The sequence below is a fragment of the Phascolarctos cinereus genome, unplaced genomic scaffold (assembly GCF_003287225.1).
Source record: "Phascolarctos cinereus isolate Bilbo 61053 unplaced genomic scaffold, phaCin_HiC Scaffold_4;HRSCAF=312, whole genome shotgun sequence".
Lineage (NCBI taxonomy): Eukaryota > Metazoa > Chordata > Mammalia > Diprotodontia > Phascolarctidae > Phascolarctos > Phascolarctos cinereus.
Genome location: NW_027555847.1, coordinates 143,190,523 through 143,208,387, shown reverse-complemented (window position 1 = coordinate 143,208,387; position 17,865 = coordinate 143,190,523). Strand labels below are relative to the sequence as shown.

Here is a 17,865-nt window from a genome sequence, read left to right as displayed (position 1 = left end):
TACTGTCTCTAGGGCCAAAGTGGCCTTGTGTCTGTTCCCCCACACGATATGCATCTCCCATTCCTGTGCATTTGTGGTGGTGGTCTCTCGTGCCTAGAATGCACTTCCTCTTCACACCCACCTTGTGGAATCCTCTGTTTCCTTTAAAGCTCAGCTCATGTGAAAGCTTCTTCAGGACGCCTGTCCTGGTCTCCCAGATGCTAGTGTCTTCCTCCCCAGCATTACCTTGAGAATATTTATATATACTTATATATGAACGTATTGTTTCCTTCACTGCTCTCCTTGAGGGCAGGGATGGTTTCATTTTTGTTTTTCTATTCCCAGCCTCTAGCATAGTGCCTGGCAAATAGTTTGATGCTTAATAAATGCTTTCTGATTGATTGTTTAATCTGAAGTTCCAGTGAAGGAGGTAAAGCAAACAGTGAGAATACAGGCATATGTTATCCTGGTAAAGAGAAACAGAAGGGGCATTACAAAAATACCTATATAAAAAGTGCTTGCAAATAAACATTCCTATTCTTCTCATTCCATATTTGTTTGGAAGAAAAAGCAGCAATAATGGCTTTATTAATTCCTAGCCCATCAGTACATGAGATAAAAAGTACAACTTTCTACCCATGAAATCCCAGTTTCTTACCTTAGACTTAGCTGGACCTAATACCAACACCTCACTACTGCTCTCCAAACCCACTCTAGATAAATTGTCATTAAATCATAGCCAGGTCACTAAGACAAACAATGGCTTTCATTTACTGCTTCCTCTCTCTCAACTTGATGAATTTACAAAAGCAGAGCTTCTGCTATCTCCACATAAGCACTAGGGAAAACTACTCCCTTTTCCATTCTGTGATTCGTCCTCAGCTCATAATTCCTGCTAAGTTTGCACTAGTTGGGCAAGCACATACCTAATTCTAGTAGTTACTTCGATGCCACCATTTTTCACTTAGTAACATTGTACAATTTTCTGTTTGTGAGTTTGCAGTTAAACATAAATAGATTAAAAGGAAAGGTAGGAAATTGTGAAGATTTGGTAAAAAGTTGGTTTCAGACAGAGATTCTTGGCCTTTTCTGTAGAGGATGCACTTTTAACATTATAAAATTTAAAAATTTTCTGGTATCACGGGTAAGGGAAAAACAGAAGGGTATAAATAGAATGTGATAAGGGAGGAACTGTTTACTTTATGCAAGAAAATATGTAAGTATAAAAGAATCGACCAGATTAGGGTCTAACATTGACTGGTCAATTGCTACTGACTAATTGCAGAACCTAATTTGAGACCTTATACTCAACAAATGAAAATAATAGCTTATTAATTAAACCAATATCCCCATATGTTAGCAGATTTTACAAAATAATTTACAGCTGACATAGAATCTTAAAGGTCAGAAGGTATGTTAGAGATCATCTAGTCCAAATGCTATTTGAAGAATGAATACCCTCTACAACATCCATGGCAAATAATCACATTGACTTGTTTGGAATGCTTCCAGTGATGTGGAATTCATCATTCTTTAGGTAGCATTTTTCATTTTTGGACCACTCTATTAGGGATTTTTTTCCTTATAATGAGGTAAAATCTACCTTCCATATTCCATATCTTTGTAAGCTGCACATTTCTTACCTTTACAAACCAAGAGTGATACAGTCTGTCCCAGAGTTCTAGTACTTGCTTTTCAATCACAGCAGTATTATTCACTTTATCTCCCAAAATCTTATGAAGCTACAATAGACACAAAGACAGATTTAGTATTGTAGAAAACAATAACATGAAAACAAAATTTATTGGCATTTATGTACATGTTCCTAATAAACTTTGGTATTCCAGATTTTTAAAAAACCATGTAAACAGTAAAAATTAACACCCCACAGTTCAAAACTCTAATCCAACACTCTTCTTTCCTTCTTTATTTTTCTGCTTTCCTTCTTTATTACTTCTGCTTACTTAGTCAGCTTTATTCTAATGAATAAATGAAACATACTGCTAAAACAGTTAAGAGTAAGGAATCACAATGGCCAATTAACTTTGCACAGAAAAATTCTGTTTCATGATGTGTTGGCGTTTGTCATCTGTGGTCACTCCAAAGTGACCACATTATGATCTAATCATGATTATTATTGTTAGAGTTTAAAAGCAATTCCTATGTAAGTTTTTGTAAATTTACTTCAAGAGTAATATATTTTCAATGACATTATAGACATAGGTGCTTGGATATCCGCATCTGAGCTGATTGTTTCTAACACAAAATAATTCTTATTTGTGAACAAAAGTTAAAGTATTTGTATTAAAAAATTTAATTTAACAAATGTTAATCAACAAATGAAATTAAGAAATAATTAGTGGAACAATTACATAAAATGTCAAAACTATCTTCTATTAACTCAGCCAGTTATTTCATTTATCTTTTGGTCTTGTTTTTTAGAAAAAAACCTGCTTTTTGTTATTCTGTACATCACAAACACCAAACATGAGCATTTCCATATAAAGAAAAAAGAAAAAACTGTTCATAAAACCACAAATCTATTAAACATAGCTTGTATTTTTTTTCTTATTAAATTTTGTCTTATTAGATTTGTCTCATTAGTCTATATTATTGTACATATTTTAGATCCCAATTCTGATATCCATTGTATTAGGGGTCCTTCCCCATTTCATCTTACTTGAAATTGACATTAGTATATGTGACCTGCATCCAAAACCATTGATAAAGATATTGAGCAGCAGGGAGCAAAGGACAAGTCTCTAGGCTCTCCACTAGTGACCTCAATATAAGGTAATATCATGCCATTTAGGTCTAGTTTGAAATCCACTATCATCTTTCTCACATCTTTCCAACTGTCTACAAGGATACCATGAAAGACTTGGATACACTTTGCTGAAATCTTGGTAAACTTTATCTATGGCATTTCCATTTTTTACAAAGGCTAGTGATTATGCATGGAAGGAAGGAAGGAAGGAAGGAAGGAAAAGAGGGAGGGTTTCTCTGATCTTTCTCTTTCCTATGTCCAACAGAGATGAAATTGCCTTCTTCTTGTCCGTAGGATTAATCATCCACTTTAGCAAAGCTTCATCTTTACTACCCTCAGAATTTCACATTCTCCATTCTCTGATCTTACTTCCATATTCTATACATGTTTTCTTAAAATCAAAGTTGGTCAATCAGTAAAACCACAATAAACATTTATTAAACATGGCATAGCTTGTATTTTTAAAAGAACATTCTAAATTCAACATGTTCAACCAGTTATTTTAAAGATCATTTTTACTTTAATTATAATTTCATATTTAATCTTGTTAGATTTGGCTTATACAGGTTTTTTCCTGATTTGAAACCTGCCTGTGCCATCTAACACAGAAGTTTCTGGTTTTTTTATGATTCAGAAATCTGATGACCAAGCTCTCTACATTGTCATCCAAATCACTTCAAAATACTGAAGACCTCCTTTTAGTTGCACAATAATTGATTATTCCATATTTTGGGGCACAACTGCTCAACCTATTACAAATCCAAAAACAGTTTTACTTATAATTTGGCACTAGCCCATGACAAATTTTTTGCTGATTCACAAAAATTTTAATATCTAGTCTTTATCTCTTAACACTTATAAATTCAAAAAACAAAACAAAAAATAATTCTTCCTTCCTATATTCTGCTTTTTCTTTCTCTAGTATAACTGAGAATTATTGGCCTGAGACTGAGATGAAGTAGTTCACAGTTTAAAGGAAAAAAAATTCTTCAGTGTAGTTGGGAATACTGATCTAGCCTATATTTTCCCATTTTGTCCACAAAGAAACTCTGACAAGGAATGTCAAACATCTTGCTGAAATCCATATGTAAAACTCTAATTTTAGCTAAAGATTGGAGTCTAGAGAAGGCATATAAGAACAATCCATACTGAGTACCAATTCTCACCTCAAGCAACTGAAGTATTAGTCCAATTAGCCTGACTCTCACCAGGCCCATTATAATACGCACGAATACAAGTGGGGTACTGAAAGGAATCCTACTCACCAGAGCACTTAGAAGAAAAGATATGCTTTTCCTGGACCAGTTACAGCTACATCTAGCCTAGTGTAAGGGCACTCGCACACCCCAGAAGTCCAGGAATGATTGGCCATATATATTATTTAACAATGATAACTACGACTTCTTATTATGATTACTACTAAGGATAATAATAAGGGAATGAGCATTTATTAAGTGCCTCCTATGTGCCAGGTACTTTATAAATATTATTTCATTTGATCTTCACAACAACCTTAGGAGGAAGGTGTTATTATGATCCCCATTTTACAGTTGAGGAAACTGAGGCAGATGGAGGATAAGTGACTTGCCAAGGGTCACACAACTAGTAGTAATCCTAGTAGTATAATGGTAGTTATAAGTTACTCCTTCACTTTTTAAAAAAGTTCATCCCTGTGGGTCTTTTATGTTTAGCATTTCTTTTGCGTGGTTCATAATTTTTTTTAAAGTCCAGTGGTATAATTCGTCTTATATATCCACACTGTACATTATGTAGCTCATTTCTTTCTTTTGGGGAGATCCTTGACATAAGCCAGATCTAAACTTCAAGTCATTTTCCCAAGGGGTACAGAGTGAAGGCATAAAGAGCCAGGGACAGTGACTGTCTAACCTTCTCTCTGAATTCCTGGATCCTGCAATACTAAATCTAGACCACAAGCACGGGCCAAGGATCAGATGCTCCTCAGAGTCGTGGAGCTGGGCACCCTAGCACCCCTTGGCCCAGCAACAGTTCAGTGCTGTTACATTTGGAGGATGTTTTTACTTGCCTGGGATTAAAAGCCTCCTTTCTTTCAAGTCCTATCATTAATATCTACGGACATTTCTGTTCCTCTTCCCCCTCTCACCCATAGGGAGAGATGTGAGCAGCTGCTGCCATTACAGAAAGAAGCAGTGGGACTAGGAAAGAGCCTTGTAGTTGGCAGTCAGGGAGTTAGAGGTCCTGCTGCTGCCATCCCCCTCAGTTCTTTCTACTCCACCTTTTCAGCTGCTCTGCCTCTCATCTCATGAGTCCTCCAGTCAGATACCATGCCCCTGTTCAAGAGCTACCCAATACCTACCCCTTACTTCCCACTCTATGTGGACTCACAGCTGCCATGGGCTGAGGAGAAAACCCCTTTCCTCACCTTCTCATTCATCTCCACCCAGCTCAGCCTTGCCTCTCCTCAGTCCATTTTCTTCTGCTTGACCATTGGCACCTACAATGTACCAGGCACTCGCAATACAAAGAAAGGCAAAAACAGTGACTGCCCTCAGAGTTCTGTCTAATGGAGGAGAAAACATGGCAATGACTTTGTACAAAGATATATACAGGATATATTGAGGGTAGTCTCAGGGGGAAGGTCCTTAACAGGGCTAAGATGAAAGAGGCCTAGGAAAGGACCCTTGCAGAAAGTGGAACTTTAGCTGAGATGTGAAGGAAGCCAGCAGGCAGAGATGAGGAGGGAGAGAGCTTCAGGCAAAGGAGGTAGCCAGGAAAATGCTTTAAGTCAGGAGATGGAGTGTCTAGTATGTGGAAGGGCAGGGAGTCTAGGGTCACTGAACTGCAGGGAATGTGGACTGGGGATAAGGTATAAGAAAACTTGCAGGGTAGGAAGAGGTGAGGTAATAAAGGGATTTAGAAGCCAAACAGAGATTTTATATTTGATTGCAGAGATAAAAGGGAACCATAGGATTTTACTGAATAGGGAGATGACAGGGTCATTCCTTTATTTTTAAGAAGCCCTACGTGACAGCAAAGCAGAGGATGGCTTAAAATGGGGAGAGACTTGAGACAGCAAGACCAAGCATCAGGCTATCATAATAGGCAAGGTGGGAGGCAACGAGGGCCCGCACTAGGCTGGCTACAGTATTAGAAAAGGAGCATGTAGAAAAAATGTCACATAGACAGAAATGACAGGACTTGACAAAAGACTGAATATTAAGGGTAAGGATGACACCTAGCTTGTGAGTCAGGGTGACTGGAAAGATGATGGCATCCTGGACGATAACAGGGAAGCTGGGAAGAGGTTTTGAGGGCAAGATAATGAGTTCAGTTTTGGACATGCTGAATTTAAGATATCCATGGGGCATCCTACTGGAGATGTCTAGCAGGCAGCTGGAAATGCGAGGCTGTAGGTTAGGAGAGAGGTAAGTGCTGAGATCTGAGTAGATCTGAGAGTTATCTACTTAGAGAAGATAACTGAAACCATGGAAACTGATGGGATCACCAAGTTAAACAGTATAGAGAAAAAACAGAAGAGAGTGAAGGGCAGTGTGCTTTAAGTCCTCTGGAAATCCTGCTCTACTGCTAAATTTCCCTTTATCCTAGGTTGCTAGACACAGAGGACAGGGCAAGGGATTTGGCATCAGGAAGACCTGAATTCAAATCCTGCCTAGATGCTTACTTCCTATGTGACCATGAGCAAGTCACTAAATCTCTCAGTCTCAGTTTCTTCATTTTTAAAAAAATGGGATAATATTAATAATATTAGCATCTATTTCACAAGGTTGTTGTAAGGATCAAATAAGAAAATATGTAAAGCACTTCGTAAACTTCAAGCACCATACAAATGCTAATTTCTTTCTTTCTTTTTTTTTGCGAGGCAATTGGGGTTATGTGACTTGCCCAGGGTCACACAGCTAGTGAGTATCATGTGTCTGAGGCCGGATTTGAATTCAGGTCCTCCTGACTCCAGGGCTGGTGTTCTATCCACTTTGCCACCAGCTGCTCCACTAGTGATTATTATTAGATCTCATCCTGTCACACTCATGAGACTCACCTTCCTTTGGAATATATTCCTATCATGTTCTCCAAGCCGCAATTGTTTCTTGAAATGTATCCCCCTTCTTTTTGTCTCAGAAATAATTTGTGATGTATTGCTAGAATTTCACTTTTGACAGCTTCCATCCACATCGATCTTTTCCCTTAACTTTCTGCAATCCACAATATATTTAAATATGATTGGTTTTCTCCTCTTTGGCTACCTCAAACTCTACTGGGAGGCCACTTTTCTCCTGATGTTCATGCCACCTCTACTCCACCCATCAGTTTTTTAATCAAAATTAAGTGCTACCTAGTCTGATTCTTCAACCTAAGTGATGAAACTGTCAGCAAACAAAGCTAAAACTGATCATAATCTTGATGGTGGAAGGTGGAAGTTTTTGGAGACAGAAAAGTAAAACTTAGAGTACAGAAGAAAGATCCCTATAGAGAACTGAGGCAGCTTATGTGTGTGTATATTCATGACTCATGTCTCATGTTCATTAAATTAATGTTCAACTATCATCAATAACAACACTGAAACTTCAATTTCATACGTTATTCTCTATTCTCTCCAAGAAATTAGTTAAACTGTATCCTCCATTATTTGATAATAAAGCAAAGAGTTGCCAAAAACATAGCAAACAAAAAGGAAACAGAAAAAAAAGATATCTTTCCCACCTTACCTTATGTGTTATCCATTCTCGTCCATACTGATAGACGTTATTAGCTGCAGAATTGAGAGCTCTTTGAACTACCTGAGCTTCAGGAAGCCAACTGAAGTTTTTAAAAAAAAAAAAAGGAAAAAATAATAAAGTATATTTTTTAGTAAACACCAGATAATGAACACAGAGTCATGAACACACACATATAAGCTGCCTCAGTGGTGGAAATGAAGCTTTGTCCATTCTAACCCTGTCTCCTGGATCTGGCCTAAGTTCTCTATAGGGGTATTTCTTCTGCACTCTAGGTTTTACTTTTCTCTCTCCAAAAACTTCCACTTTAGTTGTCTTAGATTTCTCTAGGGTCATCTAGACTTGTTTAGTTTTATTTACTGAGATAGATTAAGGAGATATAAATTCTGCCAGAGGATTCATTTAGAATAATAACTATATAGGAAAAAGAATATAAAACACTGAATTTTTAATTTTTTTCCTTTTTCTAAAGAGACAACAAGACAGCACAGTGGATAGAGTGCTGGGCCTGGAATCAAGTGGCCTTGAGTTCAAATCTAGCCTCAGGTATTTATCAACCATGTGACCTTGGGCAAGTCACTTAACCTGTTTGCCTGAGTTTCCTCAACTGTTAGGAATAATAATAGTACCCATCTCCTGGAGTTGTAGTGAAGATCAAATGAGATAATATTTGTAAAGTACCTACGGGTACATGGTAGGTGCTACATAAAGTTTGCTATTGGTAAAAAAAATTGGAAATTGTAGTTTATGAAATTTTAAAGAATGAAGATAAGGTAGACGTAAACTGCTAAGCAATCTTTACTCTTCCAAATAATTTTAAAAAAATAAAATCTTTTGTATATAATATTGGCTGTGATATCAAAGCATTACAATTACCCTACATTAACTGATAAGTACTACACACTTCAAAATGTGATAGAAAATGCCATTTCTGTGTCTGCAGGTTACTAACATTTGGATTTAGTGCCTTTTTTTTTTTTAAATTAATGGTTCTTTCTATTGATGCCTGGGGCAGATGTTGGTAGATAGCTCTTATTCTTCTAAATAGACCTAAGAGAAATGAAATTACGGTAAACAAAGACAGGAGCATCTAAGGAGATTTAATTCCAAAGATAAGTAACAGGAACAAACTGACTGTGTTAACTTGGAGTTCATTGTTTTTGCTTTGTGAGGGGCTGGGGGAGGGAGGAAGGATTGGACTTGTAATTTCATTGGTACTGGGAACTTCAAATGAGAAAACCCCCTCTACCAATACATACTGGCACAAGTTCTGCACCCTACAGTATTAGGGAAAGTGATTTGCCCAGGGTAACAAAGCCCACAAACTGTCAGGTAGAACTTGAACCCAGGTCTTGATAGCACTGAAAGTGCCCTCCAGTCACTATGCCTCTCCTGTTCCATTATAAAATCCAGTGAAATAATTATATTCAAGTAACCCTGTTGACAGTACATAGCGGATGGAAGGCCAGCTCTGGGGTGAAGAAGATCTGGGTTTCAGTTCCACCTTTGACATATCTATCTCCATGGGACTCTGGTCAAGTCACTTAACCTCAAAATGCTCTGGGCTCTAAGCATGAAGTTGCAAAGAAGGTGCCAACTGGCCTTAGTAGAAGGAGATGAAATCTCAGGTCTAGGAACTGTCTCCATTCCTTCTGGACAAAGTGAAAACATGTTGAGAGGTCTTAAATAACTATTAGTGTTAGAATGGGTCACTTTTTACAAAGGAGGTTAAGACTTCCAATGTCTTTGATATTTGGGGGAGAGTATTTTTTGTCACTAAATCAGCATTCTTTCATGAAACGGAGCCTATTCTATTCAGTTTTTTAAAAATTATAGTCTCCACATCAAAGGAAGAATGCTGAACCTCATTCACCATTCCTACTACTCTGGTCAAACCCCAGACTTCAGGAAGGTGGCCTTACTTCGCCCATTCCGGGTGGTTGGCGACAGTCTCATTGATTAAGCTGCTTGTGACTTGAATCATGTGTACACTCTCTTGATGCACCTGAGTTAAAAAAGAAAGACTCTGAATGAAAAGCAAATAACGTTTAAACTTTTTCAAAAATTAACAACTACTAGCACAAAATGCTTAAACTTAAAATTGAGCATGTATCAACCATTCAACAAATAAAGGCAGCATGACATATGAGGCAGAGGGCTAGTCTTACAGTCTGGAAGACCTCGAGTCAAATCCTGCATCTGACACATTTGGGGTGTGACAGCAAACGCAAATCCTTTAATATCTCAGTGCCCTGGAAGCTCTCCAAGACTCAGAACTACAGAGAAGTTTTCTACCTGTATGGTAAAGGAAGCTCAGCTTTATCTTTAATAGGTCATGTCTAATCTTATTGTGGGCAGAGTTGAAGAGAGAGTGTTTGGTTAATGTTCACAATCATTTAATAATATTTTCTAAATGTGAGCTGCAACATAGTAACTCTCTCCCTTTAGAGGGGTGAGATAGGGATTCATGTGCCAAGTACAACCTCCTGAGAGTAATGAAGAAGCTGGATCTAGTGGCAGGACTAGTCCGCTAGTCTTAGGGGAGATTATGTCTCTTTTTAGCTCCATCAGTGAGAAGGGAATGCCACAGAAGGGTCAGTAGAGAAGACCAGTTTGTGGCAGCACTTTTTGCAGGGATTAGCATGGGGAAAAAAGCTAGACCACGGCTGAATCTAACTGGACCATGAGCCTGGATGACTAAAGACAGTAGGAAACAGAAAGCTATCTAACTAGTATAAGAAAAGTCAGAAACCATTTAAAAGCTATTATAAGTGTGTTAATAATAAAGGTATTTAATGTATTAATACATACATAAATTCAATTCAGACATTTGCTAAATGTCTATTACTGTGCATTAATTACTTTTCTAGTTCAGACAAAAATAACATTTAGGAGTATACTGATAGCAGTATTTGTGCTAGTGTAAATAATAGAGCTAGCCATGTCTTATGATGCTAATTCCAAACAAAATCTTAAATACCATACCTTTGCTGTAAGGAGTAGGGCCAGAAGAAGGGTTCCTATTACTAGCAAAAATATGATGAAAATGCTGATTATTTTATCCAGCATTTTCTCCAACCACACGATCATCTGTGCAAAAAAAGGGTAAAAAAACAGGATTTACAAAATGTCATTCCATCAAATTTTCCTTATTTATCCAAATACATTCTTGGCATTACAAAAATTGTTGTTGGAAAAATGCTAAAATGTAAGCAAATATGCAAATTAAATTACACACATACACCAACTTATATTATAAATCCTCCTGGAAATTCTCATATTAAAAAATGGCATCCAATTTAAACATCACGTATATTTATTTGTCTTGAGTTCTTATTAAGAAGAATTTAGGGAGCATTCACAAAAAAATCTGGGAAAGTAGAGTTTCGTACATTTAATTTTCAAAGTTTAGGTTTTTATTAACACCTGTCAATACACACACACACACACACACACACACACACACACACTCTCACACAGGCAATTTAAAAATAAACCTGAAGCACTGCCAAGTTTTACTAAAGTTTAATTTAAAGAAAATTATAATAAAGAAATATTTACAGACTAAAATCACATCTAACCACTGAAGAGTACAGAAGTATTATCTACATCACCTGTAATACAGTTGTCTCACATTAATACGAGGAAAATAAAAGCAATAGGGTCAAATGGGAAAATAACTTTTTTTAGATCTCATAAAAAAACAAGTAGGAAAATCTTGACTTATTAAAACCAAAGGAATTAATATATTAAAATGACTGAAAAATGTTTATGAATAAAGGCATTCACAAACTAACTGATCTTTCTTTTGGGTTAATTATAATCACTATCTCTCTAAATGCTACTCAATGTAAAAAGCAAAAAACACCTCTGTTTTCTGAAGTTTGCACAATAAGACATATTATTCATTAAATGGGTCTGAAAAATATGGCAATGTCTTCCACATGTGAAATTTCTGTTACTATCCCACCTTTTTATAAACACTGAGATCCTGGCACTGATCTTCACCATTAGGGTTATTTCAACACTACCATTTTACTAGTGGTCACTGCTGAAAAGTAACACTGTATTCCCTTCAGAGACTAATTTGTTGAATAATTTTGCAACTGAAATCTATATTTTCCTTCCTGAACAAAGATATTTAATATCTGAGAAAGAAGATAATTGTGCACAGAGAAAATGGAGTTATTTTTTCCTTTATTACTAATGATTCTGAGGAGAAAGACTACATGCTTCAGAATTCTAAACTGCTTTACTATTTACAAGTGAACCAAAGTGATTCCATTAGCAGTAATAGTAATGTTCTGTTTCTATAGACTTGTTATATTAGTAATATTTAAATTTGGTTTACTGACATGTATTTTGCCAGAAGAGCCAATATACATACCACCTGAATTAATAAAACAAAATAATGATGAAAAAGTATCGTGAAAAGTTTTTCTAAAATTTTTTTACCATGGAAAACCAGTAAAAAACCAAAAAAATTAATTACTATTAGAAGGTTATTGACTAATTGGTTTCTAAGTTACCTTCTCCCATTTCTTCCACGTAATTATATACATAATTGAGGCTACTGTCGCTAGATCAAAACTAGATTTATCCTGGACAATAAAGCTTATCTTTAATATATTTTATTAAAATTAATGACAATAAATCAAAAGGATTAATTTCTAGTGCATGCTGTCAAAACACCCAAGACAAAGCAACTGTAGGGTAATAAACAGACATTTAAGATATGGAAGGTCTTTTTAAGATATATCAAATTTTGAAATTAATAAAAAAGAAAGCTATACAAATTTATGTAAAATTAGACATTCTGAAGTCGAAGACACTTATGCTATATGTCTATTCAATAAAACAATTACATTTTCTATTTAAAATACAGTTAGATATTCCTAGACAGTATTTTTTAAAATAAATTCCTTAGGAATTATAAATACTTATCTATATATCTATAACAGAAAATAAATTATATATAAACAGTACATATCTTAATTACAGATATTCTAAAATGTATACATTTAGAATATTTATAAAAACTCAATTTTTTAATAATCTCCACTCATAGCCAACCTTAGCATTTAGACTGGGGATGAGAAAATTTTTTTTTCTCTTAAGTGCCACAGCCCTCTAGAAAGAAATCAACCAAGAGCTAGCAAAGTAAAAAAGGAACTTAATTTGAGTTACTGTTGTTTTTAAGATTTAGAAAACATTTTATTTGTATACTTTAAAACTTAAGAACAGGGCACATAAAACTCTATTCATTAAGTTTGTGATCGATAATTTGTTCTTAGGCCATGGGATAGCTAGCTAAGGGCCAGAAATGGAAAACTGAAGGGAAGGGTCAGATAGACAAGCAAAGAGAATCAAAGAAACAAAAACTAAATTAGACAGAACAAATCATAGAAGGTGAGAAATGAAAAGGACACAAAAAGATGGCTTCAGAAAAGCCTAAGAAGACATATACTGACATAGGGTGAATTGAGCAGAACCAGGAAAACAAGTTATGTTTAATGACATTGTAAAAATGAACAATTTTGAAAGACATAAGGTCTCTGATCAATGCAATGACTGCTACCCATCTCCTGAGAAGATCATCATATTAGCTCTAAAGCAGCCCTTCCAGTGCTAAATTCCACAATTCTATGAAAAAGTAATGATTTTGTCCATGGTAAACAAGGTGTGACATATATCCAGAAGCATTTATTAGATAAGCGTCTGCTACGTGCCAGGGTTATATACCTTAGAAATGATCTTGTCCAATCCCTTCATTTTTACAGAGGAAGTAGCTAAGGCTCAGAGAGGTTAAAATGACTTGGGTGCAAAAGAAAGAAAATCAGGATTTGAAGTTTAGGGACCTGGGTTCTATGAGTTAGTATTTGTGTTACACTAGGCTTTGGAAAAATCAAATTCACCTTTTGTCTATCTGGATACTACTGGAAATAAATTGTGGGGAAACAAACAACTCAGCTGGGAGAAAGTGGAGAAGTGAAACTAACCAGGAAAAAGTAGGCTTAATGTGAGTGAAAACTACAGATCATGTTAACACGATGGGAACATAAACATAAACTGAGTAGATTATGTTTAGTTCTACTTGGGTCCAATTAGACAAAAAAAATTATTTTTATCCTTAAAGCCTAATATTACTTTTGTTAAGTATAGCCCATTTAGCTGCTCCTCTTGGATTTTATTATCTATTATTTCAGGCAGAGGATGATTTTGCCCTATAAATTTGCTTCCTGGTAAGACTTTTGAACCCTCACGCTACAAGGGGAGTAGTCATTTTGGACAGTTTTAAAAAATGATAACTTGGTAGCTACTCAGAAGTAACCATAAATAGTAGACTCGAATGTCACAACTTGTCAATGCAACTTAACTCATTTGAACTGTGATCTCCCTTCAGGACCACACAACTGTTACAATCAATTAAAAGAAAGAAAAATCCTTTGCTTTACAATCCTAGAAACAACTTCTTTTCACATTATACCATAAAGGCAACAGTTATGTTTTAAAAATACCATTTAGCTACATATAAATAAGTAAAGGATTTCCTACAAGTTTTAGTAAAAACACAACTTTAAAGTTTACTTAAATTGGGAAAGACAAAGATTGCTGTTTTGGGCACAGGAGGAAAATACAACCCTACAGATTTCAGGCAAGGGTCAATACTGACAGAATTAATTATAAATTAAATATTTTTATTGTCTACCCAAAATTCAGAAGTTCAGGTGTTCGTGGTATCCTCACTTTTCCTTCACTTTTTAAACCAAGTATACTCTTACCTTACAGTGAAAGAAATGCTTTTAGTGAGTAACATGCCCATCTTGGAACCTGATAGAGTATTTCCAAAAAGTGTATTACATTTAAGCTGTGTTTATCTAGAATATTACCTCTCGGTATCTGTTCAGGGATTAGATAAAATTAAGTTCTGCATCACCAATCGCCTGTTAGCCATTTCAAATGGTGTACCTCACCTTCAACATAACCAAAACATCTCATTATTTCTCTCCAACCACAACCTCAGGGCATCTATCATTCTAACTCAATTAACCCTTCTTCTAAAACTCCTTATTTCTCTCAAAGGTATCACTCTTGAAGATACAATGATAACTTCCAGTGACCCAGGTTTGCAACCTTGGAATCATCTTTGAATCTTTATTCTCCCTTAGGCTACATAACTAATCAATCAACAAACATTTATTAAATGCCTACAATGTGCCCAGGGCTGTTCTAAGCACTGGGGATATAAAGAAAGGTAAAAGACAGTCCCTGTTCTCAAAGAGATTGCAGTCTAATGGGGGAAGATATGCAAACAACCAGGAACAATCATAATGTATACAGGATAAAAGATAGTAAGATTAAGAAGGGTGAGAAAAGGCTTCTTGCCAAATGTGGAGTTTTAGCTGAGACTTGAAAGAAGCCAGAGAAGCCAGGAGGCATAAATGAGGAGGGAGAGAACTCCAGGCAAGGAGAACAGCCAGGGAAAATGCCTCAAGTTGGGAGATGTCCAGTGTGAGGAACAGGAGGGGAGTAAAGTATAAAAAGATGGAAAGATAGGAAAGGGCTCTAAAAAGAGTCTTTAAGGTATAAAGGGCTTTTAAAAAGCCAAACAGAAGATTTTATATTTGATCCTGGAGGTAACAGGGAGCTACACTCAACGAGCTGGAATGATGACATGTACAAATATAAATATATACAGAATAAATACAACATAGTTGGGGTGGGGAAGGTGGTTCTGGCAACTGGATGTCTCAAGAACGGTCTTTGTAGAAAGTATAGCATGAGCTCTGGTTTGAAGGGAAGAGAGAGATTCTATGAGGTGAGAGTGAGGCATTCCAGAGAGGGAAAGAGGGTTCCCGTATAGGAAAAGAAGGCCAGTCTGGCTTCATGAATAGCAGATTGTGGGAACAGGTAGCAAATGATGAGGCTGGAAAGGGAGGCTGTGAAGGTCTTTAAAAGCTAAACAATGAATTATGGTAAATGAATATATGGAATCTTATTATGCCACAAGAAATGATGAAAGGGATGGTTTCAGAGAAAACTGGAGAGACTTGTATGAACTGAGACAGAGTGAAATGAACAGAACCAGGTGGAAAAGACACACAATTGTCCCCTTGCCTTTGCTCATGCCTGGAATGAACTCACCTCCTTATTCCTTAATTTCTTTCAAGATTCAGCTGAAACATCACCTTCTACATGAAGCCTTTCCTGATGCCCTCCAGATATCGGTACCCTCCTCTTCACAACTTATATCTATTTCATGTGGGGCAGAATTGCTGACTCTGGAACTAGAGGACCTGGATACAAATCCAGTCCCTGATGCTAATTATCTGTTTGACCTTGGGCAAATCATTAGACTTCCCTGGGCCTCAGTTTCCTTAACTGTGACATGAGTAGATTGGACTAGATAGCCTCCAAGGACCTTTCTGAATCTGAATAGATGATCTTGTGAAGTATATAGGTTCCTGTTGCCTCCCCAATAGATCGTACACTCCTTGAGGGCAAAAACTCTTTTAATTTTTGTCTTTGCACACTCAGTGCTTGGCATAGTGCCTGGCACACAGCAGGCACTTAATAAGCAATTATTTTATTAAGAAAAGAAATTAACACCAACAGAAGGGCTTGTGTGGTTTGTTTCCTTTTCAGTAAATATTTAATATTTTTATGTATTCCTAATTTGTGAACCTTTACGCAGATGTGGGCTTCTGGCTGGCCATGACAAAGCAAGGAATTTTTAAGCTCTTTAGGGATGGGGATTTCATCACATCTCTAATTTTAAACAAGTTATCATGAACACTATGGCAATTTTGGTATTTTATGACCTTCCATAGCTTACACAAAAAACTATGATGACAGTTGGGATTTCTGAAGGAAACAGACTTGAAAAGCAAGGTTAGGAAAACTCCCCCCAATGTGTTATTAGTAGCAACCAATATGTTTGTTTATTTACCTTTTTATTAAGCCAATGCCAGAGCTTGGAGATTGGGGTGGAAATGAGAAGAGAAGAACAGTAGAAGATTATTAGAGAATGCAATGAAGGGAAAAGATAAAGAAATTTGTCCAAAACATGAGAACAAAACCGTTCCTGAACAAAAAGAAACTAAGAAAGAATAAAAAAAGAGTAGAGAAACTTGTAATTCAGTATTTTCATGCCCTAAAATCCACCATATTCCACTAAGTGAATGTTGACAGTAAAATTTTGCTAGTATAATTAAATAATTATAAAGGCACAAATGAAATGTTTGAAGAGTTTTCTTTTTACCAATTATATTAAAACCCCAAAGATTAGACTTACATTTGTGAAGGTCGTTTTTACAAGCAGTAGATCAAATTAATCCAAGAAATTCATGAATTGATGTTTACATTCTGTTTTTAAAGCATTTTTCTACAAGAATAGATATGCTTTAACCTACTGTTCTATGTCGCGAATAACTTCACACATTTAAAAAACCTACATAGGAGATAAATCTAGATAATGCTACTTTGGTTCCCATAGGGCTGGCTGGGTGGTGGTGTGGGAAGGCATTTCAGGCACACTTTTATAAAAAGTACGCAAACGAATATAATGTAAGTTTCATTAATCTAAAATGTTACGATGCATATAGCATAAAACTTTTAAAAAGCATCCCGAAGAGGTGAAGGAAGAAATATGGACGACGTTAAGTTAGCTTCAAATTTGGAGTCAGGGCTCTTGGGTTTGAATGTCAGGTCTTCAGGTTAAAAAGTAAAGTAAATAATGAATTATGAGTGATTTGATAATCAAATATGTTAAGGGTTTTCAGTGTTGACTGAACTGAAGGTCATTTCAATCTTAAATACATATATGCACTTCACATAATGAAAACAGTTTATTTAATTATGTGTTTGACACTGAAGAAAAATATTAAAACTAGGCAAATTAGTTTTAAATAAGATAATTTAAATTTCTATTGCATTTAGTGACAGACTTTCTCCTGATAAAGTAAAAACAACTCACAAATATCTACAATTGATTTATATATAGTTTAATTTCCAATTATCTGAATATCTGTTTTGATTTAAAAGACAATAATGAACTCCTTTAACTTTCTGCTGTAAATGAGGAATTAATGTGAAAAATAAAATAATAATATAAATAATAATATTTTCTTTCCTGTTTACAAATGCTGGCCTTATAACAACTCTATCAGGAAGGTATTGTATTATTATTATCCTCATTTTACAAATGTATAAAATGAGGTTTAAAAAGATTTAAGAGCATGAAATTAAGAGTCAGGAAACTTGGTTGTGAGTCTCAGCTATGCCATGACTGACCTGGGAATCAAGGTTCAGCACTTTCAGCCTCTGTTTCTTCCACTGTGTTTGAAAGTGAAAAATAATTAGGGAGTAGCATGAGATTATCTTTCACCTAGGGATTATGAATCAACA

At 35.8% G+C, this 17,865-nt stretch overlaps 1 protein-coding gene across 3 annotated transcripts in view; it reads right to left on the bottom strand.

Moving 5' to 3' along the window:
* TMEM245 (transmembrane protein 245) overlaps positions 1–17,865 on the bottom strand; it is a 108,233-nt gene that overhangs the window by 52,908 nt on the left and 37,460 nt on the right. For 2 of the 3 annotated variants that reach the window (XM_020995441.2, XM_020995444.2), the window contains exons 7-11: positions 16,409–16,432; positions 10,444–10,548; positions 9,381–9,463; positions 7,450–7,540; positions 1,623–1,721 (exon numbers count right to left, since the gene is read on the bottom strand). In XM_020995441.2, the coding sequence (XP_020851100.1) occupies positions 1,623–1,721; positions 7,450–7,540; positions 9,381–9,463; positions 10,444–10,548; positions 16,409–16,432 (402 nt within the window). The remainder of the gene's footprint in view (positions 1–1,622; positions 1,722–7,449; positions 7,541–9,380; positions 9,464–10,443; positions 10,549–16,408; positions 16,433–17,865) is intronic. The other variant, XM_020995442.2, reaches the window with a different exon arrangement.